This window comes from Daphnia magna, linkage group LG10 (assembly GCF_020631705.1).
Source record: "Daphnia magna isolate NIES linkage group LG10, ASM2063170v1.1, whole genome shotgun sequence".
Taxonomy (NCBI): domain Eukaryota; kingdom Metazoa; phylum Arthropoda; class Branchiopoda; order Diplostraca; family Daphniidae; genus Daphnia; species Daphnia magna.
The window spans coordinates 9,033,595-9,055,473 of record NC_059191.1 but is presented as its reverse complement, the minus strand read 5'-3'; the positions used below and the strand labels follow the sequence as shown (position 1 = coordinate 9,055,473).

At 41.0% G+C, this 21,879-nt stretch overlaps 8 protein-coding genes across 12 annotated transcripts; 3 read left to right on the top strand and 5 right to left on the bottom strand.

Moving 5' to 3' along the window:
• The first annotated feature begins 1,909 nt into the window (after positions 1–1,909).
• LOC116932818 (G-box-binding factor 3) lies at positions 1,910–4,546 on the top strand. The gene is made up of 5 exons (XM_032940709.2): positions 1,910–2,100; positions 2,173–2,323; positions 2,388–2,960; positions 3,031–3,270; positions 3,337–4,546. The coding sequence occupies exons 2-5, from the start codon at positions 2,194–2,196 to the stop codon at positions 3,837–3,839; spliced, it is 1,446 nt and encodes a 481-aa protein (XP_032796600.1). The 5' UTR covers positions 1,910–2,100; positions 2,173–2,193; the 3' UTR covers positions 3,840–4,546.
• Positions 4,547–4,626: 80 nt separating this feature from the next.
• On the bottom strand, positions 4,627–6,084 carry LOC116932829 (protein-L-isoaspartate(D-aspartate) O-methyltransferase). Of its 3 annotated transcripts, none has more exons than XM_032940725.2 (7): positions 5,938–6,084; positions 5,697–5,843; positions 5,499–5,635; positions 5,334–5,438; positions 5,149–5,275; positions 5,005–5,090; positions 4,627–4,942 (listed from the first exon to the last, which is right to left on the bottom strand). In XM_032940725.2, the coding sequence occupies exons 2-7, from the start codon at positions 5,830–5,832 to the stop codon at positions 4,769–4,771; spliced, it is 765 nt and encodes a 254-aa protein (XP_032796616.2). In that variant the 5' UTR covers positions 5,833–5,843; positions 5,938–6,084; the 3' UTR covers positions 4,627–4,768. The 3 variants fall into 3 exon arrangements, with proteins under 3 accessions (XP_032796616.2, XP_032796618.2, XP_032796619.2); XM_032940727.2 differs by having other exon boundaries at positions 5,697–5,832; positions 5,899–6,081; XM_032940728.2 differs by having other exon boundaries at positions 5,697–5,832; positions 5,938–6,080.
• Positions 6,085–6,272: 188 nt separating this feature from the next.
• LOC116932801 (transient receptor potential channel pyrexia) lies at positions 6,273–12,504 on the top strand. 2 transcript variants are annotated; one of them, XM_032940659.2, is made up of 11 exons: positions 6,273–7,248; positions 8,593–9,054; positions 9,118–9,286; positions 9,573–9,642; positions 9,711–9,822; positions 9,897–10,167; positions 10,333–10,641; positions 10,708–10,931; positions 11,005–11,619; positions 11,683–11,973; positions 12,037–12,504. In XM_032940659.2, the coding sequence occupies exons 1-11, from the start codon at positions 7,135–7,137 to the stop codon at positions 12,238–12,240; spliced, it is 2,841 nt and encodes a 946-aa protein (XP_032796550.2). In that variant the 5' UTR covers positions 6,273–7,134; the 3' UTR covers positions 12,241–12,504. The 2 variants fall into 2 exon arrangements, with proteins under 2 accessions (XP_032796550.2, XP_032796549.2); XM_032940658.2 differs by having other exon boundaries at positions 6,277–7,248; positions 10,705–10,931.
• LOC116932822 (meiosis-specific with OB domain-containing protein) lies at positions 12,440–14,687 on the bottom strand. Of its 2 annotated transcripts, none has more exons than XM_032940712.2 (9): positions 14,429–14,687; positions 14,215–14,352; positions 14,084–14,153; positions 13,808–14,021; positions 13,577–13,733; positions 13,318–13,515; positions 13,098–13,239; positions 12,843–13,038; positions 12,440–12,753 (listed from the first exon to the last, which is right to left on the bottom strand). In XM_032940712.2, exons 1-9 carry the CDS (start codon positions 14,538–14,540, stop codon positions 12,592–12,594), a joined length of 1,389 nt encoding a protein of 462 aa, XP_032796603.2. In that variant the 5' UTR covers positions 14,541–14,687; the 3' UTR covers positions 12,440–12,591. The 2 variants fall into 2 exon arrangements, with proteins under 2 accessions (XP_032796603.2, XP_045036523.1); XM_045180588.1 differs by having other exon boundaries at positions 12,843–13,035.
• A 234-nt stretch (positions 14,688–14,921) lies between these two features.
• On the top strand, positions 14,922–17,337 carry LOC116932811 (28S ribosomal protein S30, mitochondrial). Its single transcript, XM_032940691.2, is given in 9 exon segments — positions 14,922–15,347; positions 15,349–15,452; positions 15,510–15,770; positions 15,835–16,007; positions 16,064–16,231; positions 16,288–16,494; positions 16,554–16,777; positions 16,836–17,046; positions 17,111–17,337. Coding segments are annotated over 8 exon segments (1,662 nt in total). The 5' UTR covers positions 14,922–15,002; the 3' UTR covers positions 17,016–17,046; positions 17,111–17,337.
• Positions 17,096–17,650, bottom strand: LOC116932832. The gene is made up of 2 exons (XM_032940730.2): positions 17,365–17,650; positions 17,096–17,289 (listed from the first exon to the last, which is right to left on the bottom strand). Exons 1-2 carry the CDS (start codon positions 17,492–17,494, stop codon positions 17,141–17,143), a joined length of 279 nt encoding a protein of 92 aa, XP_032796621.2. The 5' UTR covers positions 17,495–17,650; the 3' UTR covers positions 17,096–17,140.
• A 429-nt stretch (positions 17,651–18,079) lies between these two features.
• On the bottom strand, positions 18,080–20,775 carry LOC116932810 (proline-rich extensin-like protein EPR1). Its single transcript, XM_045180582.1, has 5 exons — positions 20,619–20,775; positions 20,186–20,499; positions 19,931–20,129; positions 19,406–19,862; positions 18,080–19,215 (listed from the first exon to the last, which is right to left on the bottom strand). The coding sequence occupies exons 2-5, from the start codon at positions 20,375–20,377 to the stop codon at positions 18,300–18,302; spliced, it is 1,764 nt and encodes a 587-aa protein (XP_045036517.1). The 5' UTR covers positions 20,378–20,499; positions 20,619–20,775; the 3' UTR covers positions 18,080–18,299.
• A 92-nt stretch (positions 20,776–20,867) lies between these two features.
• On the bottom strand, positions 20,868–21,796 carry LOC116932833 (cytochrome b-c1 complex subunit 6, mitochondrial). Its single transcript, XM_032940731.2, has 4 exons — positions 21,653–21,796; positions 21,313–21,330; positions 21,090–21,251; positions 20,868–21,027 (listed from the first exon to the last, which is right to left on the bottom strand). The coding sequence occupies exons 1-4, from the start codon at positions 21,662–21,664 to the stop codon at positions 20,995–20,997; spliced, it is 225 nt and encodes a 74-aa protein (XP_032796622.2). The 5' UTR covers positions 21,665–21,796; the 3' UTR covers positions 20,868–20,994.
• Between the last annotated feature and the right edge of the window lie 83 nt (positions 21,797–21,879).

Sequence of the window (21,879 nt, the reverse complement as noted above, 5' to 3'; positions counted from 1 at the left end):
ATATAAGGGTATTTTTCGCTTTTAAATTTCGTAGGCTATGTCTAGTTTCCTATTAGCGAAAGTCATTTTTGCGTGCAGGGAAATAGCCAACAACAATGAAAGTGCATGCAATAAATACACTCCACACGTGCAGAAATTTTAAAAACATATATTTTTTAAAAATTTCTTTACGTCTGAATAGTCGGCACAAAATTATCAATTAAAATCAAAAATACTTACCTTTTAGTTTGTGGCAGGTTATAGCGGACGCGATGAATGTTAGATGGCGTCCTCTTCTTTCCCCATAGTCCAATCTCAATTTTATCTGTGGACGAAGCATTGCATCTCTTTGTGTTATTCCCCACTGTTCGAAGAAGGATGAACAATAGAAGATTGACCTGGGATGACCTCTCTTTCTTCTTTCAAGTTAGGTCATTTTTATGGTTGACAAGGTATTCCTCTTGAGACAGCATGTGAAAAGCTATAAAACACCGCACTTGGCTCATTACACAGCACTAGGGCCGATGACCTGAGATGTCTGACCCTTTCTACCTCTACACAAGTCAGCCATTTTTGTTTTGTTAATATAACACGTACACAACGGTGTGTTCACCTGAGAAATGCGACAGAGATCGCGCGAGATGCTGGGCAATTCAGAAACAGGTCGGTGACCTGCTGGATGCTCTTTCCTCGTGGACACAAACCTTCCGGTCGGATTGTCAATTTTGCTAAAGCTTTAAAACCGAAACACCTTTTTTTTGTGTGTGTTTGGTATCTCAATCAAACGTAGCAGATGAACAAACTGTGCTTCTATTCTTTTCTGATAAACCCCTGCAGCCAAAGAAGATGAAACCGGTCATCGACCTGAGGTCAGACGACGAATTTCATCTGCTAGAGATGAACCAGAAAACGTATTCTGGTTCTCTGTGTGTGGATTGAATTGCTGTGGTGCAGACTCGGTCATTGGCCTGAGCTGACCTCGTTTTTTTTTTTTTCATTCGGTGTTTTTACTCTAATAACTAAGAAAGCCCCTCTTTTCTCCTGGCTTTCTTTCTCCACCCTCTCAAGAAAAGAAAAAAGACCATCAACTTCTTTTCTCTACTGGACATGCTGCGTTAACCTATAGCCACCCCCGCCGTGCAATGACCACTCTCTGCCCATCCGACGTACACAAGAGAAAATGTTCCGTTAGATTTCCAACATTAAAAGTTGCCCAGTATGCACATCCCATTCCTTTTTTTTCTTTCTATTTTTACAGGATAATGCGAAACGGGCTTGAGAAAGATGAGAACACCGTCTGGTCGTCAGTTTTACTGGAATTATCATTCTGATGTGATTTTTCTTTCCACTAACATCGAAGGCACTGCGAAAAATAGTCTAATAAAGTTAATCAAAGTTCACTTAAAAATACTTGAGAATAACGTAAACAGTTTATCAACGTAATAATTGCAGGCAAGAGTCACTGAATCAGTCATTTTCTTTCTGAGAAATCTCGTCCCGCAGAGGTTGCTGTTTACTTAGAACAAGTTTCAAGCCCTCTAACGGCACTAATCGAATACGCCAATTAATGTAATAGAACTAAATTGAGATAGTCGAATTCTCTAATCAATAATGTAAGGCTAAACTCTTGTTTCCCCAAGCACAAAAAAAAAAACATAAGAGAAAGAAGAAAGCCCTGAGGGAAGTCGGTTAGAAAAGAGCCAGATGACCTTAGGTCATCTGGTGGTGGTCGAGTCTTTTCACTTCTTTCTCCTATTTTATGTGGCTTGACCCTATATGGCAAGCATTACCACATAAAGGGTGAGTGGTGGATGGGGAGGAGACTCACATATGTGTTAGGAGAAAGAAGAAGGGACAACCCACCACCCAAAACCTTCCCCTCTTTTCGAGCCATTACGAGGTCAAGCCCTCACCAGTGACCTCGAACCATCAAATCGAGTGAGTGTGTGCAACCTTTTCCGTCAGTCGAACTTTGCCAACCGTTCAGGCTAGTCGCAATACAATTCGCAAAAAAAAAAGGAGAACTCGTTTCAACTATCTACCATTCCACATTTTCAGTAGTTTGTTTTCTTTTCCATCTCCTCTATTACGGAATACTCTTATTTCCCTCCTCACTCAAAGGTAAATACACCCCATTTAGATCACAGCGTCGTGTGCCAAATGTTACTTAAAAATCGTGATTTTGTTGTATAGGTTTCTCGTAACTAAAAGAAAATGTCAAGCAGAGGAGAAGAAACCCAACACGATGAAGAACGACCTCGGCCTGTCCGTTTCAGCATCTTTGGGCAAATTCAACAACAGCAGCAAAGAGTTTCAATGTCTCATCATCATGTCTCCATTAAAGGTAATGATAGAAACTCAAAGACATGGTGTAATGACTTGCTAACAATTCATTGTTATTTAACTAGCTGAAAGTGGGGAATACATGGATGATCGTTATAATGACGAAGATGATGTCCACCAACACCAGTTAGAAGATGGGGAAGATCAACCTTTGGATTTTTCGGCTAAAAAACCCGAACCTAAGATCACGGCCAAAGTTGCTGTTAGGCCGAGCAATGGTCACGATCATCATCAGTTACACCACAGTCTCCACGGCCATTTCCCTACGCCCAGCTGGGTCATGCCGGCCACCAGTCATTCGAGTGAGAGCGGAGTATCGGATTTGTGTTCTAATTCACCTCAATCGGACAACGAACCACCAATGCCGGCCAAGAGTCCGCTAGGCGGATCTCCTCTTGCCCAGCAACCACGTGAAATCCAGCTGCCTCAACAGCCCAATCGGATGCCCCAAGTGACGTCTCCTTTACCCGCCGCTCTCAACGCCATCTATGGACCGCTTGCAGCTTTACAAAACAGTCGGGCGACTGTGAATGGCGGAATCGATCCGGCCATTACGGCGGCCACCACCCAGCTTTTGTCGAATTTGGCGGCAGTTACGAATGGTGGAAAAGGTGGCAAAAACCCTAGACCGTTCAAAGGTAAAAACATTTAATTACAAATAATAACTTGCTGGATTGAACATAACGGTTTCTTCATTTACCATTTTAGCTTACCCTCGCGATCCGATGAGTCTACCATTAGGTCTCTATGGATTACCGATGGCCGGCAACCACAATGCAGGAGAAGAGACTGTCATGACGCAAGCTTCAAACGACGCTTACGCTGAATTTAGGCGTCAAATGTTATCTCAAGTCAACGCTACAAAGTCCAAACGCAAAAGTATCAACGAAAATGGCAACAGCCGACCCAACAGCGTCAACGGTGACAGTGACGATAACACCATTCATGGTAAAATTGAATATTTATTATTTTAAACCAAATGGATTAATCAGCAACAAAATTGTATGATTCTAGGACACAATGGAAACGACAGTGACGTGCCTGAAGCGACCCACATTCGCGGAACGGTCTCTGTGACGGATATGCGGTTGATTAGCAACGATGACGATTCCGAGCATTCCGCCAATGATTCCATTCACGCACCTAGTGGAGGTATCAAATCTCCAGCCATCAACAACAATGTTAGTGATATGTCATTAATGGGGACGTCGCCTGGTGGAGGAATGATGTCCGTCTCGGCTATGGCTGCCACGACTTCAGGACACTCTTCATCTAACGGCAGCGGCGGCAAGAAACGTGGCCGGAATGGCGAAGAAGTTAAAGACGAGGCTTACTGGGAAAGACGAAGGAAGAACAACGAAGCTGCCAAGAGATCACGTGACGCCCGTCGTGCCAAAGAAGACGAAATTGCCATCCGGGCCGCTTTCCTTGAACAAGAGAATCTTAAACTGCGCTTCGAATTAGCCAATCTAAAGAATGAGACAGCCAAACTACGTTGTATGATTTACAACAGTTAGACGTATTGTTTCAAAATTGGAGTGTCGAGTAACAAATTTTATTTTTTTAAAGAAAAAAATTTCACAGAGAAAAAGTTTTTTTCGTGTGTGAAAAAAAAAATCAATAAGATCGTTATATCGGTTTGTAATTATAAAAGTGGGATTTTTGTGTGGAGGACAGCGTTTTATAATTTATGGTGTTTTTATGCTCATTCTTTTTAACTCTTTGGTTTTAATTTTCTTTGAAATGCCAACCTGTTTCGCCCTCGGCCAATCAAAGTGCAAAGCCTTGGTGAAATTTAACTTTAAAATTATTCTCAACATGTTATGTGCGGAACCTTCGTTTTATACGTAAAAACAACGAAAAAGAAGCTACGTTTTGAAAACGTGCAACTACTTTTTCATTACAGGGTATCTTTTCTGTAAGTCCCTTTTTTGGTTTATCTGGGGAAATAGTTTACGCTTATCACTGTCATTGGTAATTATATTTACTTGCCCCCTAATTGTGCTGTCGTATTACCACTTACCTCGTATGTTATAGAGATTTTATTAGCTTTAAAAAGAAAACACAAAAGAACAAAAAAAAAAAAGTGCTCGCAATTTGCTGCCCAAATTTCTTCATTATGTTCTTTTTCTCCTGAGGATTTCGTCTTCTCTTGGAATGTAGGCTATACTACGTGTCTGTAGTGAAGACGAGAAATGCTTTAATAAAAAAAAATAATGTGAAATGTTTTTTGTTTAGAAGAATATTGCATGAACACATTTTCTAGTTTTTTCCGGCTGGCAATATTTACCCGCAAGGAATCGCTTGTTTTATATGCTTCTTTATTGGAACATTTGGAATTAGTCTTAAATTTTGCGAAGCAAGCATAGCTTTTGATTAATCAAGCCAAGACATTACTTAAGTCCAATACGTCGTCTGGTGAACTTTCATTTGAGTTTTAAATTGATCAGTATGGCCACTGCTGATCTTTCTCAGTCAAAGGAACATACATGACGCCCATTAAAGATCTATGCGTGAATGTGCCATCCTCTTTTCGATCGATTTGTTCCAAAGTCTGGTTGCCCCCTTCAGGTCCGATTGGAACAATCAGCCGGCCTCCATATTTCAGCTGATTCATCAGCTACAAAGAGAACAAAAAGTGAGCTATCGTAAACTATTTCGTTCATATGCGATATTTCTAACAGCATGAGGCAAGGATGGTGACGCAGCTCCAACATGGATGGCATCAAACGGGCCTTCTTCGGGGTATCCCAACCGCCCATCTCCGACTGTGTTATACATACACGTAAAGTTGGTGTTGTTAAAGTTATGTGTTTAATCGAATACCTAATAGCTTGATGCGTTGAGACTGTAGAAGACTATGCCCGACTTTGTCTTTTTTCACGTTAGCTAAAGACAAATCCACTAGCCCTTTTATATGGTCGATTCCAATTACGCGTCCTTTTTCACCCATCTATACATAAAGTGTAACCAATCAAATACTCCTTGATTCATCAACACTGCATAAATACCATCAACGCCATACAGACAGTCAGGTAGCCAGAGCCTGAGCCAACATCAAGTGCCCTAGTTCCATTTATCAGATGGTCTTTCAGTGCCTCCAGAACAGTACCATGCTAAATAAACAGCTCAAATTCATGTGACATGGAATACAGCAAAAGAATTTTAATAGTCACCATGTGAGGGGCACTTATAGTTGCTCCATATCCAATACCCTGGGGTGCATCCATGTATGGATTGTGTTCTGAATAATATTTTCTGTCCACTTGGCTCATGGCCTCTTCTACTTCATAACTATGGAAGACTCCATTACCTGCCAATAAATTTGAAAAAATATTATGCATTGGGCTTAGTAGATAGAATTTGAAAGTTACGTTTCAAGTGTGAAACCATATCACGATTGTTTATGCCATGAGATCTCCAAGCCATAGCTGAAAAATGGTTGATTCCACTCCAAATTGTCAGAATGGATACAGCGGATACCAAAATTCGATTGTTTCCTAATCGCATCTAGAACAAAACTGAGCAATGAAAAAGAACATTCAGCACGATTACAGCGATTATACAAACGTTGACCTGAACAAAACGTTGATGATATCAGATAGACGTATGTACCACGAATGTTGCTAATTTCTTCCTCGTAATTCCTTGGTGAGAACAACAATTTAGGTAAATTTTATTCTTTTTCTAAGGGATCCAATTATACTATTATGATTCTTATTATCCAATAAATAGCATGCCACTAAAAACGTAAACAAATAAAAGCCATCTATCGATGAAATTTTCAAATAAGGAAATTAAGATAAGAGAAATTAAGGTAAGAGAAAACTTGAGTTTAAATACCACCTTGTGTTCGAATTGACGCAATCAACGACTGTAAAATCACAATTAGATAATAGCTGTAATAAAAAATTAACATACTTTCACTTTCGGAGTAATTATGTATCGATAGTTGTAACTCTTTCGGAATCGATTTTTGAGGTTTTCCATTCGTATCCCACATCCCGAGAGACTCTCCGAACGAAAGTAAAGGATGTGCACCGTTTGTCTTGCTCCTCCCGCTTCGGTCGGGGAAATTTCATTGTCGATGATATAGAGGTAGCAGCACGACTAGAAACATTGCGGAGCGTGCTTGGAAAGGACCAGTGTCGGTTGTTGGTTTCAGTTGATCGGCAGCGCGTAAAAGAACGGCACGCGCGAGACCTGTCTTTAATTTCTTTTCCTGCCCCCCTCGTGCCGTTCACACACACGTCAGCCGGTTGAATGTTAACGTGTTTCCCAGTGTCCGGTTCTTATTTCCTCGACAAATACTAAATAAATCTATCGATTGTGGAAGATCGCCAAAAAGAAGAAAAGCAATCGTGGAGTTGCTGGAAAACCGATCATGCGCGGTTTTATTTACCATCTCCAGTGAGTAAAGTGATCTGACGTGGTAGTGTTCTGGATCGAGTGCTCTCTGTTGGATAAAGTGCTGCGTAACGATCCGGTGTTGGCATTTATACTTTGGAAGGTGTGGTCACGTCTAGCCCATGTGTTAGGGTGGAATTCGTGTATCTACTTATTAAGAGTTAACTTCAGTTAAATGAAAACAGGTGACAGTGTCGGACTTGCATTACCAGTGGCCATTGTGTGATGTAAGAACGCGTTCTTCCGTTCGAAATAAAGTGACCGTGAGAACCAGTTCAACTTGTTCGGAAACTCGCTTACATGGTCTATGCCACCTGTGTCATTAGAAGCTCCTTAGGTGTTGTTTTTTGTTTTGTTTTTTCGTTTGACCGGACCAAGACTTTCTCACAGCACTTCTGAATAATAATGGAACGACGGTATAGCAAGTCGGCCGATCGTTCGGTCAAATTACTTCAAGCAATTCAACAAGAAGATGTTGAAACGTTCAAAACCCTCTTATCGTCTGCTTCACCGGATGAGGTTTCTTAGTTTTTTTTCTATCCCGTCTGTCAAATCTTTTTAATAACGATGTTTGTTGACTAAACGTGATCGTATTCTTGCTGACGATAGTTCAACTCCAATGTCTGAAAGAAGAGTCCTACACAAAAAAACAATACGAAAATTACTTCGCCGAAGGGTTCGTGTGTATCCGGAGTTTGTAGAAAAAAAGTGCTGCCCTTAGATAATTGGTCACGCATGACTTGGTCAAAGGTTGCACAGCCATGCAGAAAGTTCAAATAAAAACGAATGGGTTTATCTTTTATTGTAAAGAATTTTTTTTTTACCTCGACTGAAGGTTTCTTGTATTTGGTTCCTCAGTCTGTAGGCGATTCTAAAAATGTAGATGATTTCAGATCGAATAACGAGGGCGGATTCTAATGTACCAAATATGGCGGCCAGAAAGAGTCGACGCCTCTTTTTTCGCCATTCTTTTTAACGTTTTTTCCTCCTCACGCGGCCCTTTAATAAAGAAAGGTGGAACAACACAATCGATAATGTGCGTTGGCAATAAAAAGAGGTACAATACTCGGCATTTTGTGGAGTGACATGACCTCTTTACGTAATTTTCCATCTCCATATCCTCGTCACATTCAGCCATTATAAAACCAGAAGACTCGAAAAGCCAAGTTTCATAGGTTAAAGCCCCTCTAGCGGTGATTGATCTTACTCCTCCACACTTGATGACATAGTATTATTTAATGAAAGGCTTTGCTGTACGATTTAATGAGTTTTGTTTTCCCGACAGGCTTTTAGTTGGTTGCACTCCAGCCAACATACACCGACACGTATGGTAAATGAGTATATAAAAGGCGGAAGGAAGGCTAGTGTTTACATCTGAGGAGCATAGGTAAATAAACACTAACGAGGTCAAACATGGCAGCGCAATTTTTATCCAACGACCAAACACTTGGACTGCACAAAGACTAACATATGTTTTCGTTGGGTTCGAGGAACTTTACGAGCCGTCCGATGAAATTATTTTCTTTTTTAAGTATCTGCTCAGGAATGTTGAATAGGGAAATGGAAACTTATTTTTTGTCGTCATCGAGAACAGATGGTTCTCTCATATTTGCCCTTCCTTCCAGTCACGTTATGCTCAATATGCAGAAAAAAAAACTCGTAGAGTTGGTCCCGTTTACTTCAGCTAGAGCCCCTGTGGCGCGTCTTTTATCCTACACTAGATCACGATTCAAATCAGGCAAAGTGCCCAATGGAATTCGAGTACTTTGAACATGCTACAATAAAATGGTTCTTTGGCGTGCTAGATTTTTCATGTTTTTACAGATGTATCTTCATCGTATTTATTCACGAAATCATATTTAGATTAACAAGCTACATGGATTCCCGCACGACGTCACCTGTCTTCAGCTGGCTATCCAGAGGGGATTATTGGAATTCGAAGAACTTCTGCTGGATGCTGGTGCGGAGGTGAATGATTTCAATCCGGTACGGAAGGTGTCCTCTATCCACCTGGCGATGAGAAACAACCGACCAGAAAGTTTGGAGCTTCTTTTAAGATTCGGAGCTAATGTCAATCAGTGTGAAGGAGAAGGCAGGACACCTTTGCACATCCTCATAGGTCAATGGAATAAAACCGGATTTGAAGAATTCCGTTGGTTGTATTACGATTTGCTGTTGTCTCATCCGGCAATCGACATAAACCTCCAAGATAATGGTGACGCTACTCCCCTGGAATTAGCTGTTCACAAAAACTTGCATCCTGTGGTTAAGAAATTATATCAGGCCGGTGCTGTTGTAAACCAACACGTCCGTCGAGCAATGGAAGTATGTAGAATACGTAGAGTAAGCAATGGATTGATTGATTGATATATATTTACGGAACTGCAGGAGAAAATGCCAGACGTGTTGTCAGAGTTCCCTGAAGAAGAAGGTGCAGCTGCAGCTAATAATAATCCAAACGAAATAAACAGCGATTATTTGGAGTCGGAACTTTGGAAAGCTTTGAGAAATGATAACCAGGAGCGTTTTCAATCTCTTTTAGACACTGTTCAAGCAGGTACTCTATATTACACCGAAAAGAAAAGAACCTGCTGGTCTGTCATTATCCATCAGATACGGATCATCAAAATGCAGACGATGAGATCACTGCTTAACTTTAACAATAGCCTGTTATTACATTGTTCTTCGCCATTTCGTAATTCAAATAACCTTAGAACGAGATAAATTGGTGAACCGCTTTTGTTAGATGTAATTTTTAATTCCTCTACTTTTTTTTTTACAATGGGGATCAGAAACAGAGGTCATTGTCAGTGTGTAAAAATAGGCAATTACTTTGGTTGCAGGTGGTGTGGCCACCAGTGTAAACTTGAGCACATCAACATCAGATCAGAACCCTACCCTACTTCAAGATGCGTAAGTAAAAGTACATCTTTGAAATACTATTAATGTGCTCTATTTAATGAAGTCTGTAATTTTTTTAGCTGTGAATGGCAGAAACCTTGGGCAGTGTCTTCTCTTTTGGCAGCTAGAGTTGACCCAAACCAAACCAGCAACAAGAGTTCCATTCCAGCGTTAATGGAAGCAGTTCTCAAAGTACATAACTTGAAGATGACTGCATCAAAAATGAATGATGCATGATCTGATTAAGCAATTTCTACTTTTGTTAGGGTAATGTTGAGATTGTAAGGATGCTAGTGTATCATCCTCACATTCTGCTGGATGCTGTTGATCATGTGCATACGGGTCAGACAGCCCTTCATAAAATAGCTCAAAAACTGCACGACGCAAACAGCGTCGACGAAAAAGCACGTTACGTTCAGTGTCTTCATATTCTGGTCTCGTCGTCCCCATCTCGCGACCCAGGCGGTACTCCATCCATCAACGTCAATGCCCAGGATGCTTTTGGCAACACGGCCCTACACTACGCAGCCCTTTCTGGTAATAAAGGAATACACTTCGTTAAACTTACATCTTTATACCAAGTCATGCTTTACCACCCGATAGCCTTTCCCAATACTAACAAAGTCATATTGATCGCATTTGCTACGGCTTTCCATTAAATCTTATGGAAGGACTTTGTTGACTCATCGATTATTGTTGCAGGCGTGGAGGATGCGGTACTGCAGTTGTTGAGCAGCGGAGCCAACCTAGGCATAAAAAATCATTTGGGGGAGACGGCCGTCAAGAGGATAATGCCATCGACCCTGGAAACTTTTCTTGACTCTTGCATCCAAGCGAAAGATGGAGAAGACATCTCGTCACACAATTTTAGCATCACTTTTAATTACTCCTTACTGGCACCTCCAAGGCCTATGCCGCACCCACCCCAACAGTTACAACCGTCAGAGACGGGCATAACGTTTACCAACCATAATGATGCGGTTGAAACAATAAGCCTTCATAATACCCAAGGTAGCTCATCATTGTTAATGCCTGAAAGTTTTCTTTATTCTCGCGTTTATCGAATTTCTACAGAAGAGGAGAAAATATTTCCTGAATGCGAAGCTCTGTGGCATTTAAGTACTTCAACGAAGCACCAGTATTTACTTAAACATCCGTTAATCACCAGCTTCCTTATGCTTAAATGGCACAATATCCGCATCTTTTACTACGTTAACGTCCTGCTTTACACACTGACCATGTTTGTTCTATCCACCTACATTTTGCTACTCCATTCGAGCTACGAACCTGAGGCCACACGGGTAATCCATATTAATCAGTTCAAGTCATAGTTTTTACTTTTACTAATATTTGTAAAAAAAAAAATTATTATAGATACCGTTGGCAATCCTGTGGTGTGTGCTGAGCTTCTTCATCACTATCCTTCTGATTCGGGAGTTCTTCCAGCTGGGCATCGCCCCACTTCGTTACCTTTTCAGCCCTGAAAATTACATCGAATTGGTGATGATTGGATGCACTGTTACAGTGTTGGCACATTGGGAAAATCCAAATCCCTGGCGTCATGTTTCCGCCATCGCAGTCTTGTTAGCATGGACGGAAGGTTTACTTCTACTTGGCCGACATCCTCAGCTCTCCATTTTTGTCACTATGTTTATGACTGTGTCGCTAACGTTCCTGCGATTGCTTCTCTGGTATTCCGTCCTGTTGATTGGCTTCGGCTTGAGCTTCTTCATCGTCTTTGGTAGCGACGCTATGGCTCCTGCAGATGGCAAGGAAGTGAAAGAAACAGCTTTTGCAAGTATTCCGGTTTCGCTGCTCAAAGTTGTTGCCATGATGTCGGGTGAACTGGAGTATGGCGACTTGCCTTTCGATGCCAGTCCTTTTGTCAGCAGGGTCATCTTTTTGGCCTTTCTCTTTCTCATCACGATTGTTCTTTTGAATTTACTTAACGGTATGGCTGTGAGCGACACTCAATCCATACAAAGCAAGGTATTTGGCACCAATCAATTCCTAAACGAATTTTGTTAATGCATTTGTTATTACTATGCTTAGGCCGAGACCATTGGCTACGTCTCCAGAGTTGAGTTAATTTCTTACCTGGAATCCATGTTGTTGGGTGATCCGTTTCACTTTCTGGTTGATTGGCCGCCTTTCGCCTTTATTCGTCGGCATTGCCCGTCCTTTAGCCCGCTGTCCAGCCTCATGCGTGGCAAATCACTTCGTCGTTTCATTCGAGCTGAAAGTGCAGTTTTGTTCTATCAGTGCCTACCAAATAAGACATTCACTGTGTATCCGCGTCGTAACAACTTTAACCAAGTCTCACAAATCAATAACCCTACTCAGGTAAAATGTAGTTATAATGGCCGAGACAATGTTATGCCTAATAACCTCATTTATTCATCGCAGCGAATGAAAAAATTTCGTCTGGATGAGGAAATAGTGCAAAGTGCTTGTCAACGCGTACAAGACAACAGACAACAGCGGTCACAACAAGAGAGCAACGCCCAGATCCTAGCGGAAGTGGAGAGACTTCACGCGGCCCTACTTCTTTTGCAGAATCAACACTCGAAACTCTTCCAGTTGCTTCAAAGCGGCAATCAACAGTCGTGAATGAAAGGCACGCATTTTGATTGATCGGACAGCTGCTTTGAATTTCTTTTTGTGTTCTAATTTGTTTTCGTCTTATTCTCACTTTTGCAGTGTACGCACTCGCCTAATGTCAAACTATTTTACGCCTTTACAGTTTTAATCGTCTTGCTCGTGTCTTTTGGTGGATCATGGCTTCTTGTAACGATTGACTAAAGCTAGATGACGCTTCAAAAAATGTATTTGTTATTGTTGGGAAAATTGAAAAGAAGACTTTTATCTACTTGACTTTTAGAAAAATAGTGAACTAGCTTAACTCAAAATTGTTTAAACTATGGGGAATGGAAAAAAATCATGAAACATTCGGCAATGATGTCAAGGCATCTTAAAGGTAATGGGTTCCAAGTGAATGACATTCAGTTCTTTGGTTCCATTGTGACGGTGCTCTATCAGAATTCCAATCTCAAAGTACTCGAACCAAAAACGATTCACCAATTCTGTCCTCTCATCAGCCGACATTGATAAAAACATTTCCGGCTATAAGAAAGTAAGCAAAAAATTCAGTTGTTAATAGTTTGAAAAAGTAAGTACTTGGGTTTATTAGAAGCTTTGTTTTAATACGTGACCTGTCCCAGTATTTTCACAGCAAAATCGCCAGTTATGCGCAGACGTTTCATTGCTCCTGTTGCGTCACCGATGCAAATACTGAAATCAAAGTATAACTGATATCGGGGTTCTTTGTTTCGACATGTTTCGTTGAGACATATTGAGGTCAACTGAAAATCCATGTCGATATATCCACTGCGTTTTCCACAAAGGCTGCTGTGACATATAAATATCACACGAGCTACAAAGGATTGTGGCTAATGTAATTAAGTTACCATTTCGCGCTGATTCCACGTTCCAAATTAAAGGTCATAATCATAACGTTATGAAGAACAGCTTGTTCACGGCCACCTGGACTTATTCGGCTAATAAAATCACCAAGAGCGGCAACGTTCGCTTGTTTGATGGCTTTGTTGCCTTCACAGTAAACCGAGGTATTTTCATTGAGTTAAATTGTAAGCTCAATCAGATCAATTTAGCTCAAACAGTACTTACGGAAAAATTGTTCGGGCAGCTTTTCTTGTTGGAAATGATTCAGCAGTTTCTGCAAATCCAGTTCCATAGCATAGTTGGCCAATTGATGACCTTCGTCCGTATTCGGATCCATGGTGAGAATACTACGGGATGTGGTACATAAGAATCTTCGATTTGTGTTCTTATCCACTTGTAACTTCACGTTAGTCAATTGGACGACTTAAGAAGGAAAATGCGAGCATAATTTTAAATTAATTTATTTTTTACTGTACGCCATTACCTGTGGCACCGGCTTTCCATTCCAGGGTGAATACTTGAGAAACTGAATCCCACAGAACCAAGTTAACGTAAGATTCCTTGTCCGACTGATCCACGAATTTTACTTCTTGTCGACAGGCTTTGCGATCTTTGATCTTAAAATCCAAAATGGGACCTACCTGTGCAGAAAAAAAATTCAAACGTCAAACCAAACACGAAAACGGTAATTTGTAAATTTGTAACACAGTTTTACCTCTACAACCACAGCCACCAGGTTAACGAAATCTCCCTCACAGTAACCTGGATCTAACATCAAATCTTTTATACGGACCTTCTTGGATGAATATTTCTGTGGTGGTGGAGTGTGAAAGGCAAACTCAAGGGCGTCAGCGATGGAATAATCATGGCTGAGGTCGCAGGTGGTTAAACACGAAGAATTTTGCGCATCCAAATGTAGTTGATAGGCACTAAGTCGTCATCAATAAGCTTAGAGGCATGTTAAACTAAAAAAGCAACAGAGATAAATCACCTGGTAACCTCGGGCAGATATCCCAAGTTTTTTTCCTCAGTAACGGTTACACGTGGGTTGGATATTTTTACTGGCCAAAAAATAATAATTTTACCGTTGTTGGTTGAGCTCAACAAGAATAATTGTATTACCTCGAGCCCCGATGAAACACAGGTCGGATAAAGGCATTACGTAATCGACAGTGCCCCAACAGCTAACATTAATCGATTCTCCGTGTTCGTCACATATTGTAAAAGAGAAAACGTATCTTTTCGTGGCAGCAGTGGTGGCTATTTGGGTGACCGAGTCGGAAAGAAGATTTTTGAATTAATCACGACAAATTAAGTGATAGAATAAAGCTATAACCATATTTAGATGGGGTTGCTTTCGGTCTTTCGGCAGCTTTTATGACGCCGATAACAAAAAACTTGAAATTCGAATCTGGCCTTAAGCAAGAAATCGGCAGGTAATCTTCCATTTTAGCTTACAGTTTGCAGTAATATAAGATTCTTTCAGAAACTAGAACTATACTTTACTAAAGCTACACCCTAATTCTTGATTTCAAGTTAAGAAGTGACTGGAAAACTCAAACCATGTGGTGCGAAAGAAGTGTAAGTACGGCAGAGTGTAAACGACGAAAACGATGTTCGAATCGAATAGAACACCGCCACTACAGCGTTGCTCACATGTTCCGTCACAAAATATTTTATTTCTAGTACCTTGATGATTTTAATGACGAAAAAGATTTTTTTAAGGTAAGAAATTAATTAAAAAACTTTGAAAACTTTTATTTTGAAACTGTTAGAGTTTTAAGAATGATAAAATTCGGTTTGGTGCAGTCTGCAGTCCCGCAGCTGAGAGATGACCATTTTCTGTCTGTTTACATGTGGGTATCAGTCCTGCTCGTGTGAATCTTGTCGCACACCGACAATTTTGAAATATGGCTTACAAACTATCAGTAGCTAATGAAGCCACTAAAAAAACCTTGATATCACAGTGTAGAAGAATATCAAGCTATTTTCAACCTAGTGAAAGTGAATATGAAAGTAAACCTGTGTACCCTCCAATTTTAGACTTGAGTTATGAAGCAGTCAGGGAGAGAAAAGTAGAAGCAGTCGCTAAAAAGATTACTGAATTAGAAACGGTCGAAGAAAAACTATTGGAGCTTAATGCACCTAAATATTATGGATGGTGGGCTTGCAATCTGAAAGAGAAATTGGTTTCATATGATGCCCTACCATTCACCCAGTTTGCCACGAGGACTTGCCTCACAAATGAACTGCCATTCAGTTTATAATGATGTCGATGAGATTGCAACTAAATCTATTCCTCTTGTCAAAGAGAAATTGAATGATTTGCTTCTTCAAGAATTTGATTATGTTGAACAAAGGTATGTACACAAGAATTATATATGTACAGACTAGCTTTTATGATTGTTTCCTTACAGAACTAACCGAAAAGGAGAAACAAAAACATTGGCAACTGAAGAGGATAGATTTTCAAGGAATTTCATCCCATTGCTGAATAGAATGCTAGTCACTGTCCTCAGTCCTTTAAATAATGAACTTGGATTGACTGACATTGATTTAAAGCCAAGGTTGGAAGCCTTTTGGTCATTAGGAGGAATAGAGCCAGACAAATTGCTGAGGAAATGCCGTGAAAATGATAAATTAAACAACAAAATCAAACCTGATGAACCCATTGACAGGTGAAACAATTAATTTGAATAGTCAAACTTTAGTGACTCATCTGTTAAAATTAAATCTTGCCAGGCCTATTCAATATTATGGATCCCCATGCCTGAATCTGAGGCATTCAAAACCCCTTCCCCAGTTGCTTGATAGAAACAGTGGCCTTAGTACGGAGGGGACCATTCCTAGTTGGAACTTGGATCCGCGCGTCATGGGATACAAATACAAGCATTGCCGTGCGACAAACGTGCCAGGTAACTTAGTTTTAAATAATATAGATGCTCAATAATAGCGAGCAAGTTCCCCTCAGGATTCTGGCCGGGCGTTGAAGCTCAACATGGGTACCTATCCTATTTAAGTCGTGGTTATTTGAAACAACGGGACGAACAGTTAACAACCTCCGATCATCAAGAGGCATTACATGTTCAAGCTATTCTCCATTCCTTTGCCTGGACTTTATCACAAGCTTGTTATTTAGGTAACTCGTTCTTTTAGCCTTGTGCTACTTTTATATTACTGTGATATATTTTAAAGGTTTTGGACCCTACACTGAATTAACGTATCCAATCAGCACACAAACTATCATCACTAACGGGCAGTACTATTCATTTTCTGCGTATCAGCTGAATACTTGCGCTCTTTATGGCAAGCATTCTGGTCCTACCAATCCTCACCGCAATGTTTGTTTTAGCACTAATGAAATGAAGCTTTTTGATGTTATAGAAAGTGGACAAGTGAAAGGTATGAAAAAACAGACGAAATTAGTTACCAACATCAAACTTTCATCCTGTTTTCTCTAGGATTCAATGATGACGTTCTTAAATCTTTGATTAAGTTCTACCTGATCAAACCGACTGAGCCTCAAGTGAACCTACGACCGTACTTGGGCACCGAATTGTACATTAGCAATGTAAACGATACCACCAGGCGTCAAAAAGTAGAATCAAATTTCAAATACCTGTACTCTAATCGACCACGCCATTTACTGAAAGAGGAAGTTTACCATTGGGAAAAAATTTACAAAGTAAGCCGTTTTGTTCTATTAATAGGCAATCGATTGGCTTAATTGTTGTGTTTGTTAGATTGATCATAAAATGCGACCAATGGAGAAGAAGGTACGGTTCTTTGAAATCGGAGGCAAAGCTCCAGGTGTGCGACGATTGGACGAGTTTGTTCCACCCTATGTGCCCAAGGCATTGCAAAATCCACCCAAAAAGTCAAGGCGAGGAAGACTACCAGTTCAGCCGTCTATCAAACTCTAGGCCATATTCATTATGGGAGCAACAACGATTGGTATAAAACATCAAGTAACTGGCTAATAAAGACATTTCTTAGATCAAACTGTGAATTTAAATAGATGTATTAACAAGGAGTAATAAGCATGGGATTAAGAACGATTTGACACGGACACTTTAGCCAATTTTTCCAGAGCCTCATAGATCCGTGTGGTTTCGGCGGCCTGTTGTTGTACAACTTCTTCCCTTGCAGTAACTGATTTAGTTGATTTGGCCGCATTCCCTTGTGCCTCCCATACCCCTAAAGAAGAAGGAAACGATTTGAAATTAGTTATTTTTACTTATCTGATTGAATCGCAAATTGATTTGAACTTACGCGTTAAAATCTGGAGGATGGTTACGAAGAAGTAGGTGATACTTAGGATAGCCGTGTAGTTGCCGAGGTTATCCCAAAACGTGCCATTTTCTTCTAATTTGCGATTGGTTTCGCTAATAGCTGAATCCATTTTAGCCTTAGCTCGAGAAGCCCACAGGTATATTTGCAAAAATTTTTCTACGTTAAGTTTTACAAAAGTTGACTAGGAGAGCCAAAGTCGATTGTTTCCTTCGTCTTGGATGTTCGAAACCGAATGCCTGGCATCACCTCCTGCAATGGTGTTGATCCCTACGAAGCACAGTTGAATAGTTTTCCGGTTTGTGGAAGGACCGGAAATATCCAGCCTCTCTTAATCACGTATTGGTGATGATCGCCGGGTCAGTAAGCTCTGGGATACGATTAAGATGCGTTGCGTGTCTTCGCTCTTCGTCGCGCAGATAACGGCGTTCTAGACGGACGTTTGTTACCCAGTGACATTCGACAAACAAGTTCCTTTTTCCGGGTTGCAATTTGGAAATTAACAAAAATGCCTGTATGTCTAGGCAGTTCTGAAATAGCTTTCGAAATTTTTACGCATTCCGAATTTGGAAATGAGCTGTCCTTAAAAGGTAATGGATGCCACGTTAATTTTGGATGAAATATCTTCTGTTTATTAAACAGGTAATTTCACTCTTGATTGAGTTTGGGTGAAAGAAATAAAGTAATAAGATTTTAATTTTCTTTGCATATTAGATGTATTGGAAGCCCAGCCAAAAACATGAAACTGCTAAGATTGCAAGGTGCTCTAACTCTTAATCAATTGCAAATAAAATAAATAACTTAATAATTACTTATTGTTTGCAGTTTTCAGAGTCGTGGATCTAAAGAAGATTTACGTAAGTTACATAGAAGAGGTAGAGCTATCGCTAACAATGGATGCAGGAGTTGTCCAGGGCTCAGCTTGGCACGAGACTATCTTCCGCTTCGGATTGCGTCAACTCATCAACCTCGGTATCAACTAACGGCCCGCTAACCTTTGAGTTACTAACTTCGGTCACGGAAAGAGATGGATCTAAGGGTTCTGAATCTTCAATTCGAGCGCTTCTGGAAGGAAGAGGAGACGAAGGTGAGGACAAAGGAGGAACACCAAATGACGGTTCGTCACCGGCTGATTTTGGCCATTGTGCAGTTTCTTCGTGATTGGCTGAGGGCATGAAAGGTAATGGATCAACAGGAGAAGGGTATATTGGCAAGAAGCCGTTAGTTTGGATCGAAATAAATGTTGGCGGTGTTTGCGTAGGACTAAAATGAAATAGAGCAACTGGAACTGATGCGGGATCAGATGCTGGTTGCTCCAGTTCAAGAGAAGATACATCGGGTTGGTGAGCTAGATGGGGAGTTTCATTCCATGTTTGAGCTTTACTTTGTGAAAGGATTTCTCGCAAAAAAGGTGTGAATGTGGGGACTGTATTGGGGAAACTATTCGTGGGAGAATATTGTGCAGGCGGTTCGTGTGGTGGAGTAGCTAGTACGTTCATCTCAGCAGTGGCATCAACTGTAGGAGGAGCATACACCGGTGCGGGGATGTAAACTGGATCTTGCTCACGTGCATAAGTAGGAGCTGGTGCAGGTGCAGGGGCGTACACTGGAGCTGGTGCAGGTGCAGGGGCGTACACTGGAGCTGGTGCAGGTGCAGGGGCGTACACTGGAGCTGGTTCAGGGGCAGGAGCGTACACTGTAGCTGGTTCAGGGGCAGGAGCGTACACTGTAGCTGGTTCAGGGGCGTAGACAGGAGCTGGTTCAGGGGCAGGAGCGTACACTGGAGCTGGTTCAGGGGCGTAGACAGGAGCTGGTTCAGGGGCGTAGACAGGAGCTGGTTCAGGGGCAGGAGCGTACACTGGAGCTGGTTCAGGGGCAGGAGCGTACACTGGAGCTGGTTCAGGGGCGTAGACAGGAGGTGCGTAGACAGGAGCTGGTTCAGGGGCATAGACAGGAGGTGGCGTAGACAGGAACTGTTTCAGGTGCAGGATTGTAAACGGGAACTGGTATATATTCTGAGGGGACTGCATAAGCAGGAGGTTCTGGAGGAGGGGCGTATACAGAGGAAGGGTCGTACTGCGGCTGTGGCAAATATTCCTGTGGGGTGTAGGAAGATTGGTATACAGGTTGGTCGTAGTATTGCTGCTGTTGCTCAGGCCTTTTCTTTATTTTAAGTTTTTTAGGCTTCTGACCTGGGTGTAATACTTTATTCAAATCCTTCAGACCTACAAGCCTAGAAAGTCCCTTCATGGCCTGTGCTTGCATTTCTTTAATGCCTTTATATCCTTTGAAAAAACCATCGATTCCTTTTTCCGGTTTCTTATGAGGTGGAAGACTGTAGTCAGAACCGTACGACGGAACATTGTATGATCCATACGATGAAGCTGGCGGGGCGATATGTACAGTTTCCTTTGTTCTACCGCCGTCTTTTTGATCTTTGCCGCCAAGTTCTCCGTGTTCCTTCTTATACTTTATATTTTCTATAATCGAAAAAAAGAATTTGTGAAAAGGTTTCCACAGAAAAATTAAATATTAGATTTTCGCATACTTGCAACAAGAGTCCATATCAACCCGGCCATAGATGCAATACTTCCCGCGGAAAGGCTAGCTCCGGAAGGAATTCCCAATTCCCATCTTTCAGTAAGCGGCCCAAACAAACGACTTTCTTTGCTGTTAAGACGGCCGATCTTTTCATCAAATCTTTTTACTCCGACTGGGACTTCTCGTTTTATCTTGGTTGTCTGAATCTAAAATAAGCATTTAGTTTCACAAAGGTCAAACGAAAATGAATTGATCTACGTACATCTCCACCCAATCTTGGTTTGATGTTTAAGGTAATCGAACCCAAATCCGTGTTATCCTTAGTGATGTTGAAGGTAAACGGTAACCATGAACTAAAGGAAGTCGGAATCCTTAATGGGAACCTAAACGGTGTTGCTTCATTACCAATGACGGCCAAGGCCGTCAAAACGAGAAGAATTCGTGCAAGCTCCATCAAGATATCCAAACTATCTTGTGGTTAAATGGGTAGCTGGACTTGAATAAAGCCTTGAACACTTTGCAGAGCTCGGAGGTGATGGATCACCACTGGTTATCGAACGCGTCCGTCAACGATGGCTGGTATAAGAGGATTGGGATAAAGTCATCAAGTCGAATCGGAACTGACTTACTAGGTCGACATAAGGATGTAGAAATGGGGGTCAGCAAAACATCATTCATATTCAGTTCAAGCTCACCCTAAAAAGCTTCGGATGCGCGGATTGAAATGTTATCGTGGCATGCTCGTCACGTAGGCTGTAACGGTATGCAAGGAGGACTTGAGTCGTAGTGAATCGTCATTGTTGAAATCTACGGAAACTGGCACAATGCTTTAATTCTGGATTTTATAGGACAACACTTTGCTGGTTAGACCATTGGTTAACTGGCTGCTAACTCTGTAAGTCATAGAATAATAAAGGAAAATCATAAATAAGCAAGTAACTATCTGGTATGTAACAGCAACTTTTATTTCCTATTTATAATCTACAGCCAAGATGATGATCATTAAATTCCAATGCTTTCCAGTTTCTGTTACCACACTAATAAAGAATTTGTATCTCGCTAACAAACACTTCACTTCAAATGTTTGAATAGCTGGGGAGCCAACTGGAGTAATAATTAATATTTGTTAGATAAAACCTCTTCACATAAATTCTAATAGAGCTTACACAGTGGTCTACACAGTGGAGAAAGTCTGCCTGTTCTTCTACACAGGTCTCGGTGGTGGCAGATTTGCTTGCTACTCGATCATTGCAAGCATTGAATTTCTCCAAAAGGGCAGCACATTCCTTGGTTTGGGTACACTTTTCCTTGATGGCTACAGCTGGGTCCTAGGCAATAATATTGCTGTGAGATCAATACCAAAAGGTGCTAAGTTAAGCATATTCTTACCACCAATTCTGGAGCTTCCTGGGAAAGAAAAAAGGCAAATTGTTAAAGAGTGTCTTGAAAAAATTAATAATTACAAAAGAATTAAGGAAAGGACCTGGTTGCAATCTTTTTCCCTATGTTTTTCTAACCTTAAATAAAGTTAAACAATTCAAAACTTGCAAACACAAGTTGCTTAAATATAAGCACATGCAATAACTCCTCTTCTACTACCGGCTTGGGAGCTATTTCCCAGAAAAGCACGTTCTCGAAAACGTAAACGTCTTATTCTACTTTGTTCCAACTGTAAAATTTTCAGCTATATTTCTACAAATAATACATTATAAAAGCAGTTATATTTTACTTGATCAGACATGGTGGAATCTTTGCACTGGTAGAACCGAGGAATAGACGAAAAGAAAAGGGTAGCGGAATGAATTAGGAGCAGAAGGCGAGCATAGCAACGTAAGGATAGCAAGGATAAGGCCGGCAAAGCGTTTTACCTGAACGTTTTAGATACGCGTTCATAGATGGCGGATAGCCTATGAAAGCACGTGACTTTTGCGAAAATAATTAATTTTATCTTCTTTT

What these genes read in the sequence shown, in the direction of transcription:
- LOC116932818 (XM_032940709.2), top strand. Translation starts at nt 2,194, where the DNA reads ATGTCAAGCAGAGGAGAAGAAACCCAACACGATGAAGAACGACCTCGG. An exon ending in TCATCATGTCTCCATTAAAG is followed by an intron (nt 2,324 to 2,387) that starts GTAATGATAGAA and finishes TTATTTAACTAG; the next exon opens with CTGAAAGTGGGGAATACATG. An exon ending in TGACGATAACACCATTCATG is followed by an intron (nt 3,271 to 3,336) that starts GTAAAATTGAAT and finishes GTATGATTCTAG; the next exon opens with GACACAATGGAAACGACAGT.
- LOC116932829 (XM_032940725.2), bottom strand. Translation starts at nt 5,832, where the DNA reads ATGCGATTAGGAAACAATCGAATTTTGGTATCCGCTGTATCCATTCTG. An exon ending in TATGGTTTCACACTTGAAAC is followed by an intron (nt 5,636 to 5,696) that starts GTAACTTTCAAA and finishes ATTTATTGGCAG; the next exon opens with GTAATGGAGTCTTCCATAGT. An exon ending in CACCATCCTTGCCTCATGCT is followed by an intron (nt 4,943 to 5,004) that starts GTTAGAAATATC and finishes TTCTCTTTGTAG; the next exon opens with CTGATGAATCAGCTGAAATA.
- LOC116932801 (XM_032940658.2), top strand. Translation starts at nt 7,135, where the DNA reads ATGGAACGACGGTATAGCAAGTCGGCCGATCGTTCGGTCAAATTACTT. An exon ending in CCTACCCTACTTCAAGATGC is followed by an intron (nt 9,643 to 9,710) that starts GTAAGTAAAAGT and finishes TAATTTTTTTAG; the next exon opens with CTGTGAATGGCAGAAACCTT. An exon ending in ACACTACGCAGCCCTTTCTG is followed by an intron (nt 10,168 to 10,332) that starts GTAATAAAGGAA and finishes TTATTGTTGCAG; the next exon opens with GCGTGGAGGATGCGGTACTG.
- LOC116932822 (XM_032940712.2), bottom strand. Translation starts at nt 14,540, where the DNA reads ATGGAAGATTACCTGCCGATTTCTTGCTTAAGGCCAGATTCGAATTTC. An exon ending in TGGTGGCTGTGGTTGTAGAG is followed by an intron (nt 13,734 to 13,807) that starts GTAAAACTGTGT and finishes TTTTCTGCACAG; the next exon opens with GTAGGTCCCATTTTGGATTT. An exon ending in CTGTGAAAATACTGGGACAG is followed by an intron (nt 12,754 to 12,842) that starts GTCACGTATTAA and finishes ACTTTCTTATAG; the next exon opens with CCGGAAATGTTTTTATCAAT.
- LOC116932832 (XM_032940730.2), bottom strand. Translation starts at nt 17,494, where the DNA reads ATGGATTCAGCTATTAGCGAAACCAATCGCAAATTAGAAGAAAATGGC. An exon ending in CATCCTCCAGATTTTAACGC is followed by an intron (nt 17,290 to 17,364) that starts GTAAGTTCAAAT and finishes CTTCTTCTTTAG; the next exon opens with GGGTATGGGAGGCACAAGGG.
- LOC116932810 (XM_045180582.1), bottom strand. Translation starts at nt 20,377, where the DNA reads ATGGAGCTTGCACGAATTCTTCTCGTTTTGACGGCCTTGGCCGTCATT. An exon ending in AACCAAGATTGGGTGGAGAT is followed by an intron (nt 20,130 to 20,185) that starts GTACGTAGATCA and finishes TGCTTATTTTAG; the next exon opens with ATTCAGACAACCAAGATAAA. An exon ending in GATATGGACTCTTGTTGCAA is followed by an intron (nt 19,863 to 19,930) that starts GTATGCGAAAAT and finishes TTTCGATTATAG; the next exon opens with AAAATATAAAGTATAAGAAG.
- LOC116932833 (XM_032940731.2), bottom strand. An exon ending in TCCACTGTGTAGACCACTGT is followed by an intron (nt 21,028 to 21,089) that starts GTAAGCTCTATT and finishes TTATTACTCCAG; the next exon opens with TTGGCTCCCCAGCTATTCAA.